The 16,842-nt window shown below is 39.8% G+C and overlaps 4 protein-coding genes across 10 annotated transcripts; 3 read left to right on the forward strand and 1 right to left on the reverse strand.

Moving 5' to 3' along the window:
• Positions 1 to 207: 207 nt before the first annotated feature.
• hmox2a (heme oxygenase 2a) lies at positions 208 to 3,655 on the forward strand. 2 transcript variants are annotated; one of them, XM_079889889.1, is made up of 6 exons: positions 208 to 315; positions 602 to 683; positions 1,693 to 1,810; positions 1,904 to 2,395; positions 2,503 to 2,626; positions 2,710 to 3,655. In XM_079889889.1, the coding sequence occupies exons 2-6, from the start codon at positions 625 to 627 to the stop codon at positions 2,835 to 2,837; spliced, it is 921 nt and encodes a 306-aa protein (XP_079746015.1). In that variant the 5' UTR covers positions 208 to 315; positions 602 to 624; the 3' UTR covers positions 2,838 to 3,655. The 2 variants fall into 2 exon arrangements, with proteins under 2 accessions (XP_079746015.1, XP_079746016.1); XM_079889890.1 differs by having other exon boundaries at positions 237 to 315; positions 599 to 683.
• Positions 3,656 to 5,171: 1,516 nt separating this feature from the next.
• Positions 5,172 to 14,567, reverse strand: tmem186 (transmembrane protein 186). Of its 5 annotated transcripts, none has more exons than XM_079890184.1 (4): positions 13,934 to 14,567; positions 6,597 to 6,651; positions 6,197 to 6,266; positions 5,172 to 5,926 (listed from the first exon to the last, which is right to left on the reverse strand). In XM_079890184.1, the coding sequence occupies exons 3-4, from the start codon at positions 6,197 to 6,199 to the stop codon at positions 5,267 to 5,269; spliced, it is 663 nt and encodes a 220-aa protein (XP_079746310.1). In that variant the 5' UTR covers positions 6,200 to 6,266; positions 6,597 to 6,651; positions 13,934 to 14,567; the 3' UTR covers positions 5,172 to 5,266. The 5 variants fall into 5 exon arrangements, with proteins under 5 accessions (XP_079746310.1, XP_079746308.1, XP_079746307.1 ...); XM_079890182.1 differs by having other exon boundaries at positions 6,597 to 6,635; positions 13,864 to 14,567; XM_079890181.1 differs by having other exon boundaries at positions 6,597 to 6,638; positions 13,864 to 14,567.
• gde1 (glycerophosphodiester phosphodiesterase 1) lies at positions 6,804 to 12,323 on the forward strand. The gene is made up of 6 exons (XM_079890179.1): positions 6,804 to 7,546; positions 8,171 to 8,346; positions 8,450 to 8,555; positions 8,707 to 8,799; positions 9,464 to 9,675; positions 11,724 to 12,323. Exons 1-6 carry the CDS (start codon positions 7,280 to 7,282, stop codon positions 11,869 to 11,871), a joined length of 1,002 nt encoding a protein of 333 aa, XP_079746305.1. The 5' UTR covers positions 6,804 to 7,279; the 3' UTR covers positions 11,872 to 12,323.
• mcrip2 (MAPK regulated corepressor interacting protein 2) lies at positions 12,790 to 16,748 on the forward strand. Of its 2 annotated transcripts, XM_079890189.1 has the most exons (5): positions 12,807 to 13,607; positions 13,761 to 13,830; positions 14,738 to 14,871; positions 15,956 to 16,057; positions 16,384 to 16,748. In XM_079890189.1, the coding sequence occupies exons 1-5, from the start codon at positions 13,553 to 13,555 to the stop codon at positions 16,452 to 16,454; spliced, it is 432 nt and encodes a 143-aa protein (XP_079746315.1). In that variant the 5' UTR covers positions 12,807 to 13,552; the 3' UTR covers positions 16,455 to 16,748. The 2 variants fall into 2 exon arrangements, with proteins under 2 accessions (XP_079746316.1, XP_079746315.1); XM_079890190.1 differs by lacking the exon at positions 13,761 to 13,830 and having other exon boundaries at positions 12,790 to 13,086.
• The last annotated feature ends 94 nt before the right edge of the window (positions 16,749 to 16,842 follow it).

Consider the following 16,842-nt stretch of genomic DNA (forward strand, 5'->3'; position numbering starts at 1 on the left):
TTCAATACATTTATAATAAAATAATAAATTCTTCACAACCTTTTGTCAAAAGTGTTCATTATAAAATACAAAATGAAACAAATAGATCGAATAAGAGACTTAGACTATATAAACAAATTACTGTGTCATATTGCTCACTCGTTCACTCATGCACTCTTTGCGATGACACTTGTCCACTATAAAGGTAATAAGTGAACGAAAACGAGTGAGCGAATTCAGACGTCATTCTGCTTCCTGTTTGAGGCGGGATTAGTTTTGTAAACACGCATTCAGTATGAGGTGAACTGCAGCAGACTGCAAACACAGCATTATCAGGTAAAATAACAGCCGTCCTGTTTCACACAGCTGAAGAACGCGTAATCCGATTTCAACTGCATCCATAATGTAATTACAGTCATTTAGATGGATAAACTTACTTGCCGACTGTCTTACACAAGTCAATGTCACGCGCATGACTAATAATGTCACAATGGATGTGAGTTGCGCAATGAAGACTAGCACTAGACAGTGATGATTATGTGGTTTATCACTATTGAAAGAAGAGTATCTAAACATGTTTGCTTTTAAACGCCACAGCTCATCTTCTCTGTTTATCAAGCAGACATAAATAACTGGCACACGGTCATGATGGCTGCAGATTCAGCAGAGAACACCCTCACTGAAAGCAATGATGATATTCTCAGGTACTCTGTTCCCTTACAGTGCTATTAAGACATGTATCTTAAGAAACTATCTAGAAAGCACATCAAATTGACCTTGAATGTACTTGTTTTGAGGGTGCATTACATTTCTCCTTGTTAAAAAAAGTTTTACACCTAAATAGTTGGCCTTCTTTTGACAAAAATGCTGAAACTCATGAAAGCTTTCATATTGGCTTTGTCCAAACTTGACAGGCTTGTTTGAATATCAAACATGATTGTATTATTCTATGCATGTTTGTATACTAAAGTGTAGACTTTATAAGCTATACAAGATTGAACTCATTTAAGTCAGTTTAATGTAATTTAAGTTGAAGTGACTTAAACATCCAAGTTGTTTGTACTTGTATATACTGCCTACTTAAAAAACAAACAAAAAAAAAAAACTGTAATATTTGATATAGAACACATTATGAAACCTATGGAAGCTTGTTTCCGCTAGAAATAAAGAAATAAATGCTACAAATAAGTCAGATTTGTGTGTTATAAAGTAAAAAATGTGAGATATAAACTCACAATTTAGAAAAAACAGTCGATTTTTCCCCCCTTCAGAATTGGTCTTTGTATCTTGCAATTGCGACTTTGCTGTATATCTCACAATTCTGGAAAAATAAAAATAAAAATGTCAAAATTGCGTGTTTATATCTCGCAAATCTGACTTTATAACTTGCAATTGCGAGAAAAAATGTCAGAATTGTGAGATAAAAAAAAAAATCGCAATTACTTTTTTATTTATTTATTCTGTGGCGGAAACAAGCTTCCATAGAAAGCCCCTTGATGTGGCAACAATGTTGGTATCACATGACCTACCAAAACTATACAATTCATCTCAGTAATTTACCCTCATTTTATCGGATTGATTAATCGGAATAGGAAGTTATTCACAAGTAGTGCCATTCAAAACTCCAACTGGCTATTGCATGATTTTACATCCAAGCCAGTAGGTGGCGGTATAGAGCATAACAGATTTTTATCTTTACAAATCGTTTTTCAGTCCTGATGACCTGTCGGAAGTGTTGGCGGCTGGAACCAAGGAATCTCACGACAAAGCCGAGAACTCGCCATTTGTCAAGGACTTCCTGAGGGGCCGAATCAAACGAGAACTTTTTAAGGTGAGTCTAATGACTCTTGTAGGGTTTGACAAAAACAGCTTATCATGTTCTGACCTTCACGCTTGTGCTATTTTGTCATCTTATCAACCCCAGCTTGGCACAACCGGCCTGTACCATGTGTATTCTGCCATTGAGGAAGAGATCGAGAAGAATAAGGACCATCCCATGTTTGCCCCACTATATTTTCCCTCTGAGCTTCATCGGCGAGACGCCTTGGCCAAAGACCTGGAGTATTTCTACGGTGAAGACTGGGAGAGCAAGATCTCCTGCTCGGCGGCCACCAAGCCCTACGTAGACCGCATTCACGAGGTGGGTTGCAACGACCCGGTTCTTTTGGTTGCGCACGCTTGGACCCGCTACATGGGTGACCTATCAGGAGGGCAGATTCTAAAGAAAGTGGCTCAGCGGGCCCTCAAACTGCCCCCTACTGGCGAGGGGTTGAACTTCTTCCATTTCGAGGGCATCCACAACCCCACGGCCTTCAAGAGGCTGTACCGCAGTCGGATGAACGAGCTGGAAGTGGATGCTGAGACCAAAGAGAAGCTGCTAGACGAAGCCAACCTGGCTTTTAAATATAATTTGGACGTAAGAGGATTATCAAAGACCAAGTCTTTTAGGTTATGTGATGTGCGAATACATGAATATAATAGTCATTTTTGTACCTCCCTCCATGTTCTTTGCTTTTCCGTCAGGTATTCTCAGAGTTGCAGGAGATTGGGAAGGACATTAAGGAGGAAGTGCAGGACGTTGGCTTCCCTGCACACGGGGATATGGGTGGGGACATCAGTAAATGTCCCTACTACGCAGCCAAAATGGGTGAGGAAGTTGTTAGCGACAACATTTAAAAATGTTTTAAAAATTGTATTTTTACTGTACTGCTTTCCTTCTTGTCTGTCTAGCGGTGAGTGGAAACACGACCTACGCATGTCAGTTTGCTAGGATGCTGCTTCGACAATCCACAGTACAGGTGATTCTGGCCACATGGGTCGCTGCTGTTGCCGGATTGGCTGCCTGGTACCTCATGTGATCACCTTTACCTGAGTCAACCAATCAGAGAGGAGAATAGGAAACGGCTGGGCTTCAAAGTGAAAATCTTTCACTCACAGGGTCGTGTTGTGAAAATGTTCCTGCTGATCATATAAATGTTAACCCTCAATCTATACAACATATGTGTATTAAATACAATGCAAGTTTTTAGTCATACTGAGAGAGGGGAAATGATGTTCTTTATCCTGTTTTCACTCTCAGTCAAGAGTGTAAGCACACTTTTAAGGGCATGCAAGAGTGAAGACATTGGAGTTGCTTAAAATGAAACAATTTATGTCAGAACTTTATCTTTTCTGTTGCACATTGTAATACACATGTTAATTGAAAATATATCCAGGTACATCACTGTGCAGTGAATGATTCATAAGAATGATGTCTGGCCTGATTTCTAAATCCATGTTTTCCCAAAGAGGAGATTAGGGAGTGTTTGTCTTTACTGTGTCTCAAACCCCACTATAATATTCATATATTTATCCTCTACAAATTAGAGTAGTTTAGTATTCTTATCCCTGAACCATGTAAATTAATGTCAAATACAAAAAAACCTACATGAACGTTCTTGTACTGTCTCACCAATATAGATTTGTACACAGGTTCTACAACCTCTACCGTCTCGTTAGGAGGATAGTGATGATATTTGTGGCTGGATGATATTATAACACTTCCCAATGTCCTCCTCAGAAAAACCCAAACATGAATGTTATAGTTTCCTACAATGCTAATCACAGTAACTACATCAACTCAGAAACGAGACGCGAGATACAAATAGAAAGTGCAAATAAATGCAATTTCATTCAACGGTCTTGTTTCGTACTCTGTGTCTTTCCCTCTCTAACACTGTAAACATCTGTATAGGTTATAGAAACTATGAATCATAGGAACAGACATCATATAGTTATTGCAATCCCACCAGTTTCCAAATTTACCTAATAGTTAGAAGTTTCAAGAAGTATTTCACTCAACAGTATACTTTATTTTAAGTAGGCCTATATGTATATATTTAAGTATATTCAACTATATATATATATATATATATATATACAACAATTTATTTAGCAGCACCTTAAGGATTTTGTGATCTTAAAGGGATAGTTCACCCAAAAATGAAAATTGTATCATTATTTACTCGAGCTTCTTTCTGCTGTTGAACACAAAATAAGATATTTTGAAGAATATTGTTAACCAGCCAGTTGATGGTAACCATTGACTTCCAAAGTATTTTTTTTCCTACTATGGAAGTCAATGGTACCGTCAACTGTTTGATTACCAACATTCTTCAAAACTCAGAGGTGCAAATTCATGTGAGAAAATTATTCTTCATGCTCCTCCCAACCATTCTTTCACAATTTGAGCCTGATGAATCTTGACATTGTCATCCTGGAATATGACCATGATGTTTCTTCCTACATGGTTGTTTAAAGGGATAGTTCACTTTGAAATTAAATTTTGGTATGTTTTAGCTTACCTCAAGGGCATCCAAGATGTAGGTGTCTTTTTTTCCGCAGTAGTTTCAATTTTGATATTTTTAGGTCAAACCGTTCTTGTCTGTCAGTCATTTAATGCAGGTCTGTGGTCACTGTCTCAAAGAGCATGCACAGAGTCCAAATTAAACAATTCCCCATCGTCCAAATTAAACAATTCCCCATCGTAAGTACACATTGATGGCCTAAGACACGAAACGAGCAGTTTGTGTGAGAAAACGAACAGTATTTATATCGTTTTTTAACTCTTGTACACAGCCACGTCCAAGTGATCTGAGGGCGCTCGCGCATCCTGGTGTGTGACGTGTACGCAGACTGGTGCATAGATATATATATACACTAGATGTCGCCTTGGCTACGGCAGTTCATTGGAACGAATGCCGTAGCCAAGGCGGCATCTATTCTAGTGTGTATATATATCTATGCACCAGTCTGCGTACACGTCACACTCTTTGAGACAGTGACCACAGACCTGCATTAAATGACTGACAGACAAGAACGGTTTGACCTAAAAATATCAAAATTGAAACTACTGCGGAAAAAAAGACACCTACGTCTTGGATGCCCTTCAGGTAAGCTAAAACATACCAAAATTTTATTTCAAAGTGAACTATCCCTTTAAAAAATGAAAAGCTACACAGTCCATCTGTTAAGGTTAGAAGAACTGTTGCCAAACATAACATGCTAGAAACATAATAATCACTGAAATAATGATCAAGTCATAAACTCTATTTAACTCCAAACAGTGACTTTTTTTGGGCCTGGCTGTGTATGTCCTCACTGCGGCACTCTATTATAATTTTTCATCAATTATGTGAAATAAAATCAATATATACTTTAACACAACATCTTTATTTGTCACTTTTCAATGGGAAAACAATATCCAGTGGTGTAGCCTATGACATGACATTAAATAAGAAATGTAAATTCATGACAAACTCCCGAAAACTTTCTCAAATGCATTTCTGTCCACCACTTGCCCCAGTCTGGTGGAAAAGTACATCGTGTCAGAACTGCTGTAGCGCTTTAAACAAAGGATCGGCTCTCCTTTGGTGTCCCCTGAGTCTCCCAGCGTCATGACATCAGACACGGGCACGTATACGTCCCGCCTGTGACCCCAGAAGGTCAGGTGCGACACCTTTAGGACGGTCTGCGTTGAATCCAGATACATCATGCCCACCACTCTTCTGACATAGTGGCTTATAGAGTAGAGCATGAGGCCAGCGAACCCTGCTATGCCTGTGGTGTAACTCACCAGCATCCCTGAGGCCTGTCCCTGCAGGTACAGGTAATACACAGCGGGCAGTAAGACCACAGTGATGCCCGTCTGCATCAGTTTGAGTCTCGAAAGAGCTCGCAGGCCTTTGATAGCCGGGAAAGCATACATTAGATTGAATTCTCTCAAGGCAAGGTCAGAGCAGAATGACACAGGTTGAATCTGCAGGGCGCGTGAGAACGTAACGGGCATCCGTCGACCGGTGTGTGTCGGGTCACTGCTGTAGAGCACTTTAGCTTGTGAAATGAGTCCTGCATGATGACACCGGCACCCATATAGAGGAAGGCGGGAAATTAAGCGTGATGACATCATCTGAGGAGACAGTAACCATGGCAACAATTGTTATAATTAATACAACGGCTGAAATTATTTTTTTAACTTTAGAAATATAGCTCACTTGCTTAAAAATACTTTAAACACGTTTATTCTGTTGATGAGATTAAAGACACTGTCAAGGACAATCCTAATGCGATTAGGCTGCTAATATATGATAATGACAAAGGAAATACACCAAATAAAGGCCACAATAATTCAATAAAATGTATTAATAGTAACAATTCGTGCTGTTTTGAAAGCACTTACCATCTCTACTCAAGTTTAGTGCATCGCGAGGTGCTTCTGTGAAGCTGGACATAGTAGAAAATCAGAGAAACTTCAAAATAAAAGTATTTTAGTTTTATTGCTTTACAATATTTTTATATAAACTTGGCAAATGTAAAACTGTTTTCAATTATAAAATACAAAATAAAGCAAATAATAAACTGTTGTCTTATTGTTTTGACACGTTTACATTTTTGCGATTTTTCCCCCGTCATGTCAACCAAAATCCTTTACGTTACAGGGACGGTTATGTTTTAGTCAGGTTTGGAGGACATTTTCTACCGTATTATAGGCAGCAATAATTATGACAAAGAAACACACCAAACAGATGTGAAAAAATGTATTATGTTAACAATTTGTGCAGTTTTTAAAACTCACTTACCATCTCCACACCAGTTCAGTTCATCTCGCACTGTGACTGCTGCTGTGAACATGCACTTCAAAATAAAAGTCTTTAAGTTTTTATCACAATAAAATAAAGTAAATAGATAATAACAATAAAATAAATAAATAAATAATAATAACAACATAAACCGTTGTTTTGGTGTTTTGTCACTTCATGTTTTTTGCAAAATGTATCCTTATCAACCACAGGGACTTTTATGTCTTAGTCAAGTTATCCTGTTCTATTGTAGGACGTTTCCACCACGGCATCGCATAGATAGATAGTATTTTAAAGATCTTGCACTGTTTGTTCGTGAAGCAGGTGAAACAGGTTATCGACACGCAGTTTAAAGGCATTTATTCAGGTTGCCTTTAATATCAGATGACGCTCTTCATCGTGATGAGGTCAGGAGTCAGTGGGGTCACGCGAGCAATTCCGAACGTTATTCGTGATGATGTCATCAACACATCATGACAGTTCGTTAGCAGGTTTCTACTGACAGACGGTTGTGTGGCGATGAATGACTCAAACTGAACACTCCTGTGTCAACATTTTGATGACACTCGCAATGTGGATTTCATCTGAAAGCAACGATCGAGCAGTGTCTTAAATAAGCAATATTTATTGATTTAATTGTAGAAACAGCGCTTGGTTTGGGTTTGTAGGTTCGTTTCCTCATCATGCTTCAGTTAGGAGACGGGCTCACACTCTTCTCTGCGGTCTTCGTCGTGGTTCTGCTGGGAACCAGAAGCGCCGTCTGGCCCACGGTGCTCACAGCCTCTCTCTACCTGTTTCTGGTGATGTTCCGGTTCCCGCAGGTGCCCTCCAGCCGGGCCAGACAGGTGCTGCGGCCCGGGACGAGAGCGTCGGCGAGCGGCGTGTCAGCAGTGGCGCACCGCGGCGGAGGACACGACGCTCCCGAGAACACCATCGCTGCTATACGGACGGTGGGAACAACATACCGATTCATTTCGGTTTAATGCGAATAGATTTATTTTTTCTCGCGTGGCAGTATTAATTTAAAGCCACTGTATGCTTATTTTTAAAGGCCGTACATAAAGTGATATTTTACAAGTAACGTTAGGTAAGAAAACATCACTGACAACGTGAACGAATTGTTGTTTTGATTCGGATCTTGTATTGAATCGATTCAAATAAATGATTTTTAACGAATCAATCAAAGCGGTTCATTGACAGAATACAGAAAATCGAGAACATTTTAAAAAAAAGAAATGTTTGTGTAGTCATTGATAAGGTGTTGTTGTAAAACATTTGAAAAAAAGATTGGTCAAGCTCGGGTTAATAAAAGTGTTAACCAACTCTTAGTATTTGTTGTATATTCATTTACTGCGTTTTGACTGAAATGTCTGCTTTCATGTGATTTTTCTTTTTAAAGAGTAAGTTGCATACATACTATGCACGTGATAAGCATCACATGCTCCTCAACCTCAAAATCGCATTTCTTGTATTACACATTGTGAAAGCATTGCGTTAATTGTGGTTTTCCTCAATCTACAGATCTAAGCAGTGGTTTCTTCCTCTTTCAATGACTCTTGATTTCTAACTGAAAGGCAAGTGAGAATGGAGCCACGGGTGTAGAGCTGGACCTGGAGTTCACGGCGGATGGGGTTCCCATACTGATGCACGACGACACTGTGGACCGGACCACCAACGGGTCGGGACCACTGAACAAGCTGCTCTTCTCTGAACTGCGCAATCTAGATGCGGCCGCCAAACACAGATTCAGGTTAGATGGGAAGAACGACAGACTAGTTTTCAAACGTTGAGCATGAATAAGCAAGAGCAAGTTGAAGACAGCAGGTGGTATGTTTGTGTTGATTGCGTGGCAGTGAGCGTTTCCGAGGTGAGAAGGTCCCAACGCTGCAGGAGGCTGTAGAGGAATGCATCAAGCTCAAGTTGACCATTTACTTCGATGTCAAAGGTCATCCAGATGAGGTACTGTCGCAACTTGCATTGCTCTGCGTGAGTCCATTATTGGTTGGACCGTTTCTGTGCACCAGTCTTGATCCTTTGAGCTCTTACTTCACAATCGCTTATTGATTTAATGATTGGTAGTGCTTTCATGTTTGTTATCTGTTGTCCATAGGCAGCTGCAGCACTAAAAGAATTATTTCAGAAGTATCCAGTGCTCTACAACACTAGTATCGTCTGCTCATTTGAGCCCAAAGTCATCTATAGGGTAATATAATTCAGTTTATTTGCATCTGATGGGACTTGAGTTTATCTTGGAACATGTTTTAGGTACTTCAAGGCTGCATTTATTTGATTAAAAATACAAAAAATAAATAAAACATTAATATTGTGAAATACTATACAATTTTAAACAGCTGTTTTCTATGTGAATATATAGTAAAGTATAATTTATTCCAAAATTTTCATTATCATTACTCAGTGTCACATGATCCTTCAGAAATCATTCTAATATGCCGATTTGATGCTCAAAAAACATATTCATCAAAGAATCCTGAAAAAAAATGTTACACAACTGTTTTCAACATTGATAATAACAACGAATGAATCAAAATCCTCATATTAGAATGATTTCTGAAGGATCATGTGACACTGAAGACTGGAGTAATGATGCTGAAAATTCAGCTTTGATCACAGGAATAAATTACATTTTAAAATATATTAAAATAGAGAACAGTTCATTTAAATATTCATAATATTTAACAGTATTACTTTTTTTTTTTGTATTTTTAATCAAAGAAATGCAGCCTTGGTGAGCAGAAGACTTATTTTAAACACATAAATCTCACCGATCCAAAACGTTTGAGCGGCATTGTAAATTGGACAGTAATACACTAATACTGAATTGTATCGGCTGCGCACCTCCTTTCCAGATGCGGCAGGCGGATCCCAATGTGGTGACCGCGCTGACCCATCGGCCGTGGAGTCTGAGTCTTTTGGGCGACGGGACGCCGCGGTTCTCGTCCGCGTGGAAACATCACTGGATGTGTGTGTTGGACGTGCTCCTCGACTGGGCCCATCATCACCTCCTGTGGAAACTGTGCGGAGTCTCTGCCTTCCTGGTGCAGAAGAACTTCATCTCGCCGTGAGTTCCAAAACTGGTCATTTTCATTGCCATTTTTACATAATTATTGTGAAGCCATGTTATTATGTGCATTACATTACCGTAAGATCTTTAACACACCTACCACAGGTCCTAAAATAAACTGCATATCAGTCACAGTAAAGCAACCACTGAAATGACCACTCTGTGGTTATGTTTCAGTACAGACTAAAGCACTGACCATTATTCTTGACCACTGCTTAACAACCCTAACACTTATTATTTTAGTCGTCTCTTTAATGCCACTGCTGGGACCTTCAGTGGTTATTGGTGCTGTCGGGGATCATATTATTGCTTATAGCTATGGTTAGGGAGACATATTGACTGCTTGGTTATTCATTTACATTATACATTTTTCAACATTTCACCTTTAGTGTTTTGAGGACTGCAACTCCTATTCAAAATAATCAAATATAGAATTTTCACCCGTGCAAAAATAAACACCCCTAGAAACACACTAAGGCTCAATCCCAATTCACCCCTTGGCCCTACCCCTCCGTTTTGCGCGTTCCCGTGAAGGGGTAGGGTTGTCTCGATTCTCTTTTGGTTGGAGGGGTAGGGGTAAGGGGAAGGGCCAGATAGCCCTTGAAACGAAGATTTTTCGGGACCACACTTCAAACGAAGGGGTATGAGAAATGTACCTGCATACACCGGCTACAGAGGCAACATGACTGCCATAATAATTTTCTTTATGTCACATTCAATCTTGTGTTCATATTTACGGTCATGTTCCTCAAAGAAACGGTTACAAAAAAATCGTTAAAGTTCGTTAACAATATGACGCGTGTAAAAAGCAAAAGTTTGAAGCGAAGTGGACGCGCGAATGAGGTGAATTCGTGTCCACTGCGCCACGCTAAACGCCTCATTCGCGCCGCAAGACCTCCAGACGCGTGTAAACGCGTCTTAACATTGAAATAATTCGCGCCAGACGCTCTATTCACGTTTGGTGTGAACGCAGCTTTAGGCGTCGAAGATATCGTCATCTCCGTTGTTTTCTGCGAACTTCAGAAGAAAAATGCAAAAAAATAGCTGCACGCAAGACTACAGCTGACGACGACATCTTGGAAGTTTGTGATAAACATTGGTGCATCTCCTGTGACGTAGGCGCTAGCAACGACGTATAATGACGTGTAACGGTGTAGTAGTGGTGTCCCATTTCTTAGGGGAATATTTTCACCCCTACGCCTTGCCACTCTGTTTCAAGGGCAAGGGTAAGGGGTAGGCGAAGGGTTAGGGGTAGGCGAAGGGGTATAAAATAGAATTGGGATTGGGCCTAAATAAAAGGCCCGTTCACATCAAGGATGATAACTATAAAGATAAAGATATAGTTCTAAAAATCATTCTCAATATTAAAGAATAGCAGGGGTCACACCACAGCTATAAGGATAACGGCACAGAGAAACGATATTGTTGGAATCACTTTCAGAATCATTTTATCCAGCTGATAAACGATAAAAACAGACAGCCAATCAGAATCCATCCTGCTGTAACGAGCTCGGGCATTTAAAGTGACAGACAAGCACACGCTTAGAATAAACAGAACGATATTATGCGCTGGTGTGGATGCTAATATATATATGTTTTTATAGTTATCGTTCTTGGTGTGAACGGGTCTTAAGGCTATGAGAGGGCAGCAGGGATGACATTTTTGAAAATGAAAATCGCACAGGGCTCTCAAAGTTGAAAATTTGAGTTGGAATAGTTTGCAAGAGTGCAATTCTAAACACAATGAGGCTGTGAAAGCGACTAGTGAGTAGATGAGTTTACCTGTTTGACGTAAAAGCTTTAAAAAAAAAGTGGTGTAGTACTGATGTATTTATGCTGTAGAATAAATGAGAAAACATCTCCACCACAGCCCTTCTTTCAGGCATTTAACCCCAAAAAACAGTCACGAACATGGGAGTAAATCTGAAAGTAAATCTGAAAGTGAATCTGTGTGGGAACATTCAAAGTGTATTTAAACATCAGCGCCATCTACAGCGTGGGAGTGTGTGTTGCGCTTCGAGATGGTCACTGTGTTGTTTCATCAGGGACTATGTGCAATACTGGGCAACCCGAGGTGTGGAGGTGGTGAGCTGGACGGTGAACACGGCCGTGGAGCAGCAGTACTACCAGCAACTACTGAAGATCAACTACATCACCGACAGTCTCGTAGAAGACTGTGAACCGCACTACTGAAACGCCACTTGTACAATCATTAGGCCTTTTATAATTCGAGCAACTAACCTCTGTGGTTCTTTACTCAAAATACTACGATATGTCTGTATTGAATTGCTTTGATTTAGGCAGCATGCTATAGAGACTTACATTTACAGGGTAACTAAGTGCTTTCATTGTGTGAAATTTTTTAAATGGGAGTATTACTGCTCGATTGTACTGTACACACCCACTCAGGTGAGCCAAGTTATGACTATATAGTTATTACATCATTAATTTGATACAGTTCCCCTTTTAATGCCATTATTTATCGAAGAAGGCTTTTATTTGTGTGGAAACAGCATTGGAAATGAATTGCTGAGTTTAATGTATGGCTTTGTTCTCAATCATGACATTAGTTGTGTATGCCTTGCTATTTAGGTTTGTTCATTGTTTGGTATTAATAGCCAATGAACAGGTTACTTTTGAAACAACATGTCTAAAGTTATATCTTCCTATGGGGGTCAATAAATTTATTATAAGCAATAACAATGGTCTTTATCTGAGGTAGGTTCTCTGGCAGCTACCAAATGTCAACCTAATGTTGGACACATAAATACTAATTCAGGATTACTTGAAAGTGGCACGTTTCTCTGTTTTCTCTGGTGATTATAATACAATAAAATGAATACATTATTAATTAAGAGTCATTTTGTCACAGACGTTGCTTTTCAAGGACTGTTGTACAACAGTTGTGTAACAATTGCATCAGACGGTTTTCCTCTCTTTTATTCAGTCATGTTTAATGAGTGAAAGGTGTAACTTCAGTACCTGCATCGCAGGTTAGTGAGATTAACGTTACGGTTTAATTAACCCAAACACGGCAAGGTTCAGGACTGTTAATGTGTATGAAGTAAAGCCCGTCCGGCTCCCACATGGTGCGTGAAGCGCCTCATAGCTGCGCACATTTGCGCAAACCGCTGTCTTTCCTATTACGCGCTCGTTATATTGTACATTAACCAATGTTTGAAGGCATGAAGAAACTAATGTTTAGATTTTACACAAGAAGAGTCAGTAGCTTGCATGTTTCCCACGCGATGTGTGAAGCCCCTCGTTGCAGCGCACATATGCGCAGCCTCAAGTTATCATTATCAAGCAGTCTTTTATGAGCGTTTATCAGTTGAACGTTTGTCGGCATGATGGAACCCGTGTTTATACTGTACATAGTCTATTAGTACATTGTTTGATGTCCACAAGGTGAGTAGGTGAAAGGTGACCCCGGTTGTACGTCGCGGGGGGCGTGCCGTGACGTCACGGGGGAAGGTTGCAATCTGAACGTCCCAATTTTATAGCAGAGTCCAGACTGAACCAGAACTCAGAAAGTTTCTCCGCAGCGACACATCGCACACAGGACAGTCTGCGAATTAACCCGACGCGTAATTAGGGTAATAAACGCGCTTAACCTTCATTGACCTTACGCCTGCTGCTGTGAGTAAATACACGGCGCTTAAGTCCCGTTGGCTGCAAGCGACTGGACGACAGATTTGCGAACCGGATCGACGCTGCTTATTTCCAAGGTGGCTGCGTCAAGAGAGCTCCGTCCTGAAGGGGGATCGCGTGACGTTTCCTGGCGTGCATATAATCGTGACATTCGCACTGACCGATCCGTAGACCTCGCGTGGATCCATCGTGCCGCAGGGGTCCTTCAGAAACCGTCTCGCACATGATGTACACAATAACCAGAGGTCCCAGCAAACTTGTTACACAACGGAGAACAGGTACAGATTTGAACGGCATGCACAGTCTATAATATAAGCGCAATCGCCGTCAATGGTCGGTAATTTAACGCAAGTATAGTAAGAATTAACCACCCTTTAATCTGGTTACTGACATTACTTTAGAGACTTATTAACAGATATTATTTCTTGCAGGCCCTACGCAACAGATTGAGAGCAAAGCGAGCGACCTGAAACAGAAGCAAAGCCCCTTGCTTGCATCGGAGTGAGTAATTCAATTTATATGCACTAACGTTACCTGAGCTCGCGATGCTCTCTTCACGCGAGTTTAGTCGCTGTGGTGAAATTTACACATGATTTAACTTCACCTTTAAAAATGTCCTCAGCGTCACAGTCTCGTTTATAAGCTTAACACACTTTAAAGTATCCGTACTGAACAAGCTGGCCTCAATTATTAATCAGGACGTCCTTTTTACGCCTTTGCCAAAGTCCCTTGTTTTTTTCTTGCGCCGTGTGACCTTGCAAGTGTAGCGCGTGCGCGCGTGGAATGACGGCGTGTTCGAGGATTCTGTCGCGATTCCATTCGTTATCATTTCTGTTGACGGTTTAATAACTAACCTTTTGCAGTTATTATAATGCGAGCACATGCTTGTCACACCCCCCCTTATATTCCCACAAGGACGTTGTGCTGCTTTCGGAGGCTAAAGAGAATCACGGCGTATTTTACGACACACGTTCGCGTTTGTGTCTGTCATTTGTGTGTTTGATATTTCAATAACGATAAATTTATGCCTGAGGTTATGCTGATATAATCGGCAACTGGGTTTCATAACGTGTAGCTAGCTGTCACTATAGAAACGACATTGTGTAAGGAAGTATTTGGCCTTAAAGGAACAGTTCACCCTAAATTTTTTCTTCGTTTTCTCACCCTCAAGTCGTTACAAACATGTATGAATATGTTGAAGAATGTACACACTCTTTTCCACATAATGGAAATCATTGGGTTGGCTTTCTAAATTAATAACCTGTTCTTTTATTTAAATGAAAAGCATGAGAAATTAATCGAATGTTAAACGGATCAATTAAATATAATGTATTATGAATGGGGTACAAATGTAAAAATTCAAGGTTATTGAAAACCCATATTAATCAATGTGATTTTGTTTGTGTAGTTCACCAGAACCGAAAATCGTATTTAACCGGCTGAACGGAAAGCGGTACCACAGATCCACCTCTCCAAACGCTGCCAACACTACTGAAGGATTCACCCCAGCACACGAGGACAATGTTCGATTTGTTTATGAGGGTGAGTTAATTTTCCAGAACACCAGTATTTTGGTTACCTTGATGTTTAAGACCTTGAGGAGGGCCAAGGTTGGGTAGTATTTGCCAAGACCTTAATACACTGAGGAGAGACCAAATGGATTCAAAGCTCTACAATAACTGGAAGTTGTTACAAATTTGCGGCTGCAAATGGTGCATATTAGGTGTTGAGCCATTAAAACAACTCTGAATCACTATAATTGTACTTTGCGAGGTAAGTTCAGCAGAGTTTGTGTGAAGAAGGGCAGTTGTTATCTTCAGGAGGAGGGTTTTTGTCTGCAGGCCAGACTCCACCTCCACAGGCTGATGCAACGGACCCTCAAGGGCAGGTTTATGCTCTTTTGTACAGTGACAGGCTAGTCAACTGAGGCTTTATACTTTCTAAAACTGCTTTACAGTCAATAGAAAAGACAACCGGTTTAGGGAGTGTAAAGGAAGTGTTCAGAATTGGTAAAAGTAACCACCTATTTTTCTAACAAGTTCCCAACGAGAAGAGCATGTTTTTCTAGCTGCAAATTGTTCTTTTGGTGGAACACATGGCACTGTTTTCCTAAAATGCTATTCACAGCGTCCTTTGTACCTTTGATTACTGAATAAAGGATTTTAAAAGCCATTCAGACTGACTGATAAATGAATCATTGTTTATTTTGTGAATCTGTTCATTTATTAAAAAGAATCAAATTGACTTCTAAATTAGACATCAGTATGGCTTGCTGGCAAGTTTTACACTACAAAAGATCAATATAAAGACGATTACATATTTTAGCATGTGACTAGAAAAATGTGTGTGTATATATCTTTTACAAACTTGCTGGCAAACCATATGTCAATTATTTTCAATAAATTATTTAAATCTATTTCAAATTGGATTTTAAAATCCTTTTAGTAAACAAACAAATAAAAAGTAATTATTTGTATATGTTTATTTGTGTATATATATATATATATATATAATATAATATAATTAAAAAAAAAAAATTATAAAGTAAAATACAACTCCCTCCCTCATATACATGATATAATTTACGGTATACATGCTATAATTTTCAATATTTGTTTGATTGCAGCTTGGCAGGAGGTGGAGCAGAAGCTTGGAGAGGGATCCCAGCCGGAGAACGGGAAAGGGCCAGTGCAGTACGCGGAGAGAAGCCCCAATCCCAGCATGAAGAGTCAGTCAATGACTTCTGTCCTACTTACTCTCTTTAAATAGTCTCTTCTTTGCTGACTTGTTCTCTCTGCTCAGCCCCTAGTGGAGGCCTTCGCTGTCATTACGATATACATATTCACATTATTCAAGTAAAAATGAAAATTCTGCCATTTACTCACTCTCATGTCATTCCAAACTTGCGTGACTTCCTGTCAGGAACGGAAAAGAATATATTTTGATGAATGTTCATGTTGCTTCCACACTATGAAAGGAAAAAAAGTGCGTATTTTGTTTGGTGTTTTATTCATATATATGGTGAAATCTCAAGAACTTACTCTCTTTTGTCAGATTTTGTGCCTATTGATCTTGAGGAGTGGTGGGCCCAACGCTTCCTGGCCAACATTGTCAACCTGTCATGACAGGTGCATGATGGGGCATGAGGAGATGGTCCTGACTGAGGCAGAGCAGCCTGACTCTCCTGAGGAGCTCAGGTGATGATGTGAGAGATTCACACGCTGTATGAATTCAGCCCTTCCTGTGGAACTGTTTGCCCAGCCGGACCCAGATTCTCTCTCGTGCACACGGAAGACGATCAGACATTTTTCTTCTGCTTGTCTTTCTTTGTTAGAATGTGAGATGTCTGTTTTTCTCCGCAGATCTTTGCAAAAAAAAGTGATGTTATAAAACAAAACAAAAAAAGTAAACTTTTTTTTTTCAAGACATCTTGGTTCTGTTTTTTTTTCACGGTTGGTTACAATCTGAAATATATGGGTCATTTTAATATCATTTTTATTTTAATTTGTATTG

This window comes from Squalius cephalus, assembly GCF_949319135.1.
Source record: "Squalius cephalus genome assembly, chromosome: 13".
In the NCBI taxonomy this organism is placed as follows: Eukaryota; Metazoa; Chordata; class Actinopteri; order Cypriniformes; family Leuciscidae; genus Squalius; species Squalius cephalus.